Genomic DNA, 9,844 nt, shown 5'->3' on the forward strand with positions numbered 1-9,844 from the left:
AGATTTTTAAGCCAAATATACATATGCACTAGGTATAGAATATTATTTTATGATATATGTGTACATTTATGTTTAAAATATACATACATGTTTCGGCATGTATGTAATAAAGAAGATAAGTCAGAGTCTCTCAATTATCTATTTATATGTTTTCTTTCTCTCTCTTTACTATAAATACAAAAGTAGTAATAAAGAAGATACAATAATACAGAAGTACAGTAATAAAGAAGATAAATCAGAGTCTTAATTTATTTATTTATATCTTTTCCTTCTCTCTCTTTATTATAAATACAATCTGTATCAATATTATCAATATTTATTTTAGTCGTGAAAAACGTCGGTCGCTGACTTTATTACAATGTGATTTTTAATAATTGAACCGTCAGCAAATATTTCTCTGACACGCAATATCGAATATCTCTCCTCTCTTCTTATAAAATATAATGATTGCCTGATCTTGAGATGATCCTTCCATTATGATGGCTGAATTTTTTGTCGCGACTTTCAATCGTGAAAAATGATTCATACCGCTATTTTATATCGCGACAACGTTATTTTTAACAGTCAAGATATCGAGGAAAGATGTATTGCTAATTGAAGATTACTATAAAGAATATTTTATTGCGAATAAAAAAATCACAAAACTACAATTATTCTCACCTTACGGCAGAAAGCTTCATTTCTAAAAACACAGACTTGCTTCATTGCTGGTCGATGCTGCGTCGAATTAAAGACATGATTATACCTCCATGTATAAATATAATATATCCAATTCCTTGTATAATTCACGACGGTATCTCCGATAAACGTAGCATTGATCGGGAATGGCGACAATTTTTTCGCCACGAGCCATGACAACGCCGACTTCAATTGTTCACCGTCTTTGTTCGCCGCACGTTGTTGCACATTCTTCTTTTTCTTATTTAAGTTTAATTAGTTTCGTTCCCATCTGGGTGTCAGGCGGCCATCAACAAATTGTAAATAAATAAAGAAAAAGTTATATTTGATTCTCGATAAGAGATTTTTCGCCAGCGTTATCAACTATGTGAGGCAGTGAGTAGCGTTAGCTAGGATATAGCTGACGGACATAGTGTTAATATTAATGTCCAGGAAGTGAGATTTTTCATATGACAGATATGGAAAAGGAAGAGTTTCAAAGGGGATTATCATTGTTGTACACATTGAAAAGTTCCTAAGCCCCTCGTAACGATATTTATCAGAGGGGCTCTTGAAAAGAGGGTGGCGAAATCTGCTCTCATTGCTGATTGGCCCTCGCGGTTTTTGATCTGAAATAACTTTTGCGATTGCGACAGTTATTGATTTTGTGATTGAAAGTTAATTTCTCACATATTATGGATTGTGGCTGCATATGTTAATATTTTTTGCACGTTTTCCTCATTTGCAGATGCTATGTTAATTTGGCATATAAAATAAATAGTCTCATATAAATATATATATATATATACTCATATATTACATATATTATAAAAAAAAATTGTTTAACAATTAAATAACAAAATAAAATAATAATAAATATTTTATTATTAATAATTTAATAATAAAAATTATCGTTTAATAATTAATATAAGTTTTTTTATTGTTAAGTTCTTTATCTATAAAGAAGTTTAAAATATTTTACACACACACACACACACACATATATGTACACTCCTTGCAACAATATGTACATATATACATATTGTTTATTCAAAATATTTCTTTGTTAAGATTAAAATCATTCACCCTGTATATATAATAATTAAAAAATAAAAAATTAAATAAAGGATAATAATTGATAATTAATAATAAATTATTTATTAATTTATTATTATTAATAATTATCAATTATTATATTTTATTATCTTATAAGAATATTAATTAAATATTTTATTACTATACAAATTAAAATTTTAGAAATTAATATTATTTTTAATTTTTTATTTTTCACATATATATACACCCTAACTTAATCCAATCAAATCTATTACATGCGACGTCATGATCTCGCAAGCCTAAAAGAGTAACAGCACTTTTGCCACTCTCTCTTCGCAAGAGCCCCTCTTTGTCCCTCTTTGCCAATTTTTTGTTTTTATTTTTACTGCAATGTGCGTCTTTTGTTGCATTTGCTGACATCACGAAACGACAATAAAGACGCAAATGAGAAATGAGATCGGAATGAGATCGCGTCTACAATTGTATTCGACAACAATATCTTCTATGTATCACTCTATATACTTATTGTTATACATAAGAATATATAAACTTATATGAAAAAAGTTGGGCTGACAATGAGTCGACCGTTTGTGACAATTATAATTTACGGGGCTTGTAACCCCTAATGAGTTATATTTTCCAGAGCAATGACATAATTTTATTAAATAGACCAATTAGGATCGGCATTTGCGCAAGGCACGGGGAATTCGAGAAACATTAAAGTATGCCGACGACGTTCTTATCTACGGGACTGTTTAGACTATATTTCTATGTATACGTACCCTTGACAGATTTATAACACACTTGTAATACGCCGAACTCTTGTAACCGAACTCTTCTCGTATGTTTCTTTCATCTTATATTCGTATTCTAAATATTTGAACTCCAGAAAGAGAGAAGTGTGACATTTCAATCTAAAGTCCCAAGTTCCAATAGCCAGTAAACGAAAAGATCGAAAATCGTAAATTTAAGAGACATAGAAAAGGAAAAACGTGGGTAAGCATAAAAAAAAGGAAAGATCCCGACTGGCGCCTATAATAAAAATTAATCCGAAAAATTTTATATATCAAGATATTATTTTATTATTAGTATTTATATTTTAACTTTAAGAAAATATGTTACTTATAATTAGTATTTTTAAAGCGTATTTGTAAATAAATAATTAAGAATATAATTTTAGTGTAATAATTTTTCCTCTACTTTTTCTAATGTATGCAAACATTTTGAATAATCGATAAAAATTATTAATATTATGTTTAAAATTATATCCCTTATCTTTAAAAAAAAAAGTATAAAATAAAATTATCTCTGATAGATCTCTCGTCCAATTGTGTCCTTTTTTGTTATTTCAGTTATGAAAAGATGATAAAAAAGCTTGATTATAAAAAGTTTGATCATGTTTCAATGGATAACAACTTAATAGCTAGTCCTATTATAATTATGTTGAAATTCTGTCTACCTGCTAGTACTACACCCTTCAATATACGAAAAAGTCGCAACAAGTCGAAGAACAAAGATAAAACATTTCCAACGTTTATTGTATGAGGATAATACAATATTGTGTCTTCATTTAATTTTGAATCTTTATAATGTCTTTCATTTTCTAAATTTTTTGGAAGCTAACTTTCTCGCATATATATATACATATTGCAATTATAAAATTCGAAAACGTCAAGGTAAACGAGTAACATTTATTCGAATAATAGCACATATGTAATCAAACTAAATATATGATACAATTAATCAAGTTTTATAGATATTACATACATGAAGTAATATAAACTGCATTAATAAATAAATTATTATATAAAATTGATATTTAATATTTCGTTTCGAAGGAAACGAAATCAAAAAATTTCACTCTATAATGATTGATACGAATCAAATTTTCGTAATTTGTTCATGTCAAAAAACTTTGCTCTCATGTCAAAATATTTTAACATTGCTCTATTATTTATTGAAAAAATATGACTCGATCTGTGAAAGAATTTATTTAAGAAATTTTTTTGCGATAATGTATATTGTGTGCGTGTATGTGTTGTAATGTGTTGTAATTTTATAATTTTTGGATTGATTATTTAATAAAAGAGGTTTATTAGAATAATATTTTTCTTTCTTCATGTTGTGTTATTATTACTAATGACAGAAGATGTAAATATCATTATTGCAGCCCCTTCATTCCATGTTGAGTCATTACTGATGATAGAAGGTGTAAATAACGTTATAGCAACATTTTCACTCATTATGTCATTATTGATGACAGAGGATGTAGATATCGTTGTTACAGTATCATCCCCCGTACTACTAGTAGTGCTATTCTTAGTTAAAAAAGTTTTCACTATAAAATTATAAAATTCCGCGCTATCTGGTATTTCAGAACCTTGGTCATTTGCGAATAATGCCGGGCCATCGGTACTTTCTATCACTCGCGACGTTGATAAGCTACGTACATGAAGAAAAGCGATTTATTGAAAAAGAAATAGATATGTAAATTAAATTAAAAGAGGTAAAAGCTATTTTTTTTTTTTTTTTAACGTACCTCTTTCTTTGGATCGAGTGATCTAAATCGAAAAATCTGAGGCGAGTATCTGTGGAGTTATGATCTTTCTTGCCTAGATGCACAGCGGACCAGGTAATAATTGTCAATACGATTAAAAATATTACAAAGGATATTAACCACTGAATCAGTCCGAAAACCATAATAAAACTTGAATATTTTTAAAAAAGTGATTTTTAAAATCTCGTTAATTCCTTTTCGTTTTCGTTATGGGTTTTTTTTTTACAAATATGTTTACGCAGAAAGAAAAAATTCAGCCATTATGAAACAAAAAAATAATCTACATCGATTTATGTATGTTTGATTGTTTTATTAAATTAGTAAATGATTTATTGATAAAACATATATAATTAAGACATTTGTTATATATTATGCATATGATCATATATATTAATATTGTATAAGCAATTAATCATGATATTCATCAACTTTTACATCGCATGTATAAAGATATATCAATAATGATTTATATATCGATAAAATTATCAAACAAACATTAAAATATTTTTTTTACGTTTATTCGAGTAAAAACTTTATCTCTTAAATAATACATGTAGTGACATCTACCATGACGCTTCGCAATTAAATATAACGCTTCTAGCAAGCTTGTGGTCGGTAAGTTTTGTTATATATTATTTCGCTGTGACATTTCACACGTGTTCTATTTTATATTTTAAATATATAAAAAAATGCTAAAAACACACGTATAATGCGATGTTACTTTTAATTACACGTGAAAAATGTAAGCAAAAAGAACTGTCATAATGTTGCACTCTAGAATGATCTGCACCAGAAACGAGACAAATATATATGCATCTTCGAACGTTGAAGAGAGAAAGAAAGAGAAGAATCTGCGGGCAAAAAGTGCAACCGAAATGGGATAGAGCTTCACGTACCTTGTTGTTGTGTGTTGTTTGCCTGCCCATTTTCTCGTGCGATTAACAAAACACGTTGAATTTACAGTAATCAAAGTCGTTTCCGTTCGTTTTTTATTGAAATAATGAAACGCTGATATCGTGCGAGAACACTCGATAGAATAATGCTCGTGGTATCCAAGCTAACGATAATATAACCTATCTCGCTGTATCTCTCTTTTACGTTGAATCTGCAAATTTGAGATTACATTTTGATATTCTCTTCGCTAAACCTTTTCGCGATCATGCGTTACGTTTTTTTCTGATACGATGATCAGGCATATATCATGTACGGCGATCACGTGCATGGGAAATTCCAAACTGTTTTGAGGAGTTGGTCAGTGAAACGTCAAGAAGGATGCCTGGAAGATGCGCGAGTCTGATTAGATTAATCAGACGACGTGTCGTCCTTGGACTCATCTTCGCTCTGTCACTGACGTATTGTGCCTTTTCATTATTCCGAAGTGAAAAGGTAAGTACACATCCCTGGATTATCAGCTAATCGGCCTGAGGCAGTCAGTGTATTGTTCCGTAAAATTTTTATTACAGAAAAATGTGTCATGTTTCTGTTACAGAAAAACTTATTGAGCCTAGACATTGAGCTTGATGATATGGATCCTATGATGCTTAATGATAATGATGATTTGATGGCTGATGATAATATGCTTCCAGAAGAACTAAGAGCATCCGATAAACCTTTATTGTGGCAAGTGGAAATGCCTGATCGAGCAGATAATACAGGAAATATGGATAATTTAAATGAGAACAATGCTTCTACCCAGCCCTGTCGTAATTCTGTTCAAGTATGTGTTTATGTTCAAATGAGTTTATTATTACGAGTTTATTTTGGCATAACAATTCTATAATATATGTTATTTTATCAGGGAAAAGGTTTGATAGTAGATGAACGTGGTATAGTATGTTCAAGACACGAAGTTCTGTCAAATGGATGCTGTACAATAGAACGGAAGCAGGCTTTAAAGAATGAAGAGACTTCATCTATGGGCAAAAATGAGAGATATAGCTGTAAAACGTGCAATTCTCAAGGATGCTGTACTATTTATGAATATTGCGTCTCTTGTTGTCTTCATCCTGACAGGGTAGATATTTATCAATTTTATAAGCTTGTTTTTCTACAGCTTACAATTATATACTTGTGAAATATAAGAAGCTTAGATTTAACACTCAGGACAGAAAATTCACAATATTGATTAATTTAATTTATTAATTAAATTAAACTTGCTAAATTATAAAATAGATATAAATTTATTTCAGCAAATTTTACAAATGAGAGGTCGAAAGTTGGGCTCTTCAAGGATGCAAAAAGATGGAGGGAGACTACGTATACGTAATCAAGATTACTTTCAAATTTGCTTGGCCGTCTGTCGCACATCAAGTTTAAGCGTGCAACATGAGAACACTTACAAAGATCCCCTTGCAAAGCATTGTTACGTCCCTCAACCAAATTCTCAGCGACATCGACGCAATTTTAATTCATTAAATAATAACGGCGACAGTTCCGTCGTTGTCGTTAATTCTTCTTCTGTGGTGATGTTACTTATCCATCTTTCTCCCGAATATTATACCTTCTATTGTCCATTAAATGAATTCCATGTTGACCTTTTCCCCTATATTAATATGATTTACATCGAAAGTATGTTTTTAACGTTATCTCCAACTATTATCTTTGTTCTAAAATACTATAGTTTGATCATTAAATGTTTAAAAGGAAGACCGAAGGCCACGCACAAGCGTAGATTTGAAGCGCCATACATCCCCGTACTTAAAATCTATATCAGGATATTTTTTCTTCAAATAGTCCAAGATTTCACTTCTGATAGAGTCTTGAGATGGGTCGTCCTATTACAAAAATACATTAAAATTATTAAAATTTTTTGTAATGGTGGACTTGTACGCCCGGTCTGTTTACATACATCGATCACATTGCAATCTGCTGCCGAGTAGTGACAAGAAATGGCCCGTCTCGTCCTGTTGGATTTGTTGACGCCGGATCCGTGAATGAGCAACGGATGGAAGAATACCGTGTCGCCGGGTTGCATCTCGAGATTCACCCATTCTTTGATCGGAGGCAAGTCCTTCGGCAGAAGAGAAAGAGAGAACATCACTTAATAAAACGATAAAATTTATATATATAATAGGATAGATATATGAAAAAAAAAAGATATCTTACGTGTACTCCGTGATAAAATTTGTTTATCGTGCCATCCGAATTCAAAGGATATCTGTGCTCATATATACGGTCTACGGTATGTGTTCCAGGTGCTACGAAGAGACATCCGTTTTCACTATTACACGGTTCCATAGCTGTCCACACTCCCACTATACCATCAGCCGGACGTATTGGCATGTAGTACAGGTCTTGGTGCGGTGGATGTCTGCAGAAGCGCATTACATTATTTATTTTATCAGCTTTACATATATATGAGGAGAGTACGCTGCTATTAATATTAACTTCAAGGCTTTTCCTACAATCACCTTGAACTACCGAAACCAATGTCGGGCGGCTTCGCAATAAGCATACTGTGTATCGCTAATATGTTTGGTCCCGTAAAGCACTCAACTATGTCGAGGATTTTCTTGTGCTCGATATAATGACGGAATATCGGGTCTCGATTTATGTCCTGTATTTTATTTACCGACTTCCTGTCCTTCACATCATACATCACTGTGATGCCGTCTCGCTGAACTTTGCCTTCGACAATATCGTCAAATCTGAAAAGAGTAAGAGAGAGACAATTTTGGACGTATGTAGCCTTTAAAATGGATCTTACAATTCTTTTTCGATAAAATAATATATTGAGATACACATATATTACTCTATGAGTCCACGTTGAATTGAAGACGTAATTGATATCAAAGAAAACTCATTTGCAATTTACTGCATGCCAGCATTTCAGAGATATCTCGTTTGAATATTCAGATATCAGTCATCTGTGATATCATAGTCGGTTTGCGGTATTTGCGTGAGCGTTAAAATATCGTGAGCAAATTTACCGAAACATCGAGAATGTTTCAGTAACATTGGATTATTAAGCTGTATACATTATATTATGTAGTCGTCGAATCGTCGACAAAAATTTTGAATCAATGATAGTATAATTACGGATATTTTTGCTTTAAAAGCTTTTTTAATATCTGTACAAATAATCTATATATCTACTGAATAAATGTTTCAGGCTTTTTTAAAAGCTAATAGAATAGTCAATGGTCAAAGAAAAAACTAAAAAATATATATAATGGATTTTGTTTCTTTATATATAAATGCTCTCTACTTAATTTCTAAAAATTAGCTTTTAAAAGGACATGTGATGATAGAATAAAAGATAAGATGAAAAGATAAATATATACCTTTTGTGATATTCATCAAGCTCATGTTGCGATATAAGGTCACGAAATACTAAAAAACCTTTCTTTTCGTAGAACAGCCTTTGCTTTATCGAGAGACGATTGGCTATATCTTTTGTGTAACGCAAATATAATGGACTAGTCATTATTTATGATTTTCTATTATTCAATACAATTGACACTGGATGACTTCTTTTATCTTAACTGCTGCTATTCTGAAACATATAAAGTTTTCTGTTTTGTATAATAAAAATCTTTATACAAGAGATACAAATTGTTAAAGTAACTATTTACATTGTTACTAATTAAATTATTCATTCTTTCTCTCCCTCTCTCTCTCTATTAAACAGAGTATTTAATATTTATGAAATCATCATTTCAAGCTTATTCTCTGTGTGTGTGTGTGTGTGTGTATGTGTGTGAGGGATATATATATTTCTAAGATAATATAAGTAACATAAATTTAAGTTAATATAAATTTATAAGTCTACAAATTGAAATAATAAAATAAATTAATCTTAATTTTTTCAATAATAATGAGATCTTTTTGTCGCATGTTCAACTTCCATTAAAAAAAAGTATTTTATAATCGCAAATACATCAGCTATTGTGCTCGTGAGTTTACACGAAACCTGAAATTGTGATAACGCGATAAATTCTCGAGAAATATTCTTTCATTTATTTACACAATATACAATTTTATCTCTTTTGCAGGAATATAACAAATTTTACTATCAATATCCCAGGGGACTTTGTTCAAAAAGGCGATCAGTATTTACGAGATACTGGTACCGGGCTCGTAAAATTGGTCGTGGTGCTTAGGGATGGATTTATAGGGACGATGGTAGGGTGTGAGCGAACGATACGAGATCGCGGGAGTGAAACCGTCCTCTGATACCGTTGGATTTTGCAGCGTGTCGATTTCGCACTCGACTCTATCACGCACCGCGTACTTCTACCTGTCGAAACAGATTACGCGCTGTCGATTTACCCTCGACGTTTCCAGACGCGTGTTGATACCAGCCAGTAATCCAATAACTCGGTGGATTGACCCTTTACACGTAGAGCGCCACGAATGACAAATAATTATTGAATTCCTGGGGAGTATTGTGGCACGCAAAAGACGGGAATCGTTGTAAATTATGGCGTTGATTAATTAAGAAAGAGCTGTCATTTATAATATATATTAGAATATCTCGAAACGATAGTAATCATTGTCATCATTCAAAGCAGAAAATATCACACGCGTAAAAAAGAAAAAGAGATTGTTTAGTTTTCCAACTTTAAATTCACG

At 31.3% G+C, this 9,844-nt stretch overlaps 1 protein-coding gene across 2 annotated transcripts in view; it reads right to left on the reverse strand.

Moving 5' to 3' along the window:
• Nucleotides 1-6,431: 6,431 nt before the first annotated feature.
• Nucleotides 6,432-9,844, reverse strand: part of LOC140674843 (phytanoyl-CoA dioxygenase, peroxisomal-like) — a 35,365-nt gene continuing 31,952 nt past the window's right edge. The window contains exons 3-7 of one of the 2 annotated variants that reach the window (XM_072908701.1): nucleotides 8,554-8,765; nucleotides 7,681-7,917; nucleotides 7,376-7,580; nucleotides 7,119-7,280; nucleotides 6,432-7,044 (exon numbers count right to left, since the gene is read on the reverse strand). In XM_072908701.1, the coding sequence (XP_072764802.1) occupies nucleotides 6,907-7,044; nucleotides 7,119-7,280; nucleotides 7,376-7,580; nucleotides 7,681-7,917; nucleotides 8,554-8,696 (885 nt within the window). In that variant the 5' untranslated portion in view covers nucleotides 8,697-8,765 and the 3' untranslated portion in view covers nucleotides 6,432-6,906. Of the gene's footprint in view, nucleotides 7,045-7,118; nucleotides 7,281-7,375; nucleotides 7,581-7,680; nucleotides 7,918-8,553; nucleotides 8,785-9,844 lie in introns of those variants that run through there. The other variant, XM_072908702.1, reaches the window with a different exon arrangement.

This window comes from Anoplolepis gracilipes, chromosome 16, assembly GCF_047496725.1.
Source record: "Anoplolepis gracilipes chromosome 16, ASM4749672v1, whole genome shotgun sequence".
NCBI lineage: Eukaryota > Metazoa > Arthropoda > Insecta > Hymenoptera > Formicidae > Anoplolepis > Anoplolepis gracilipes.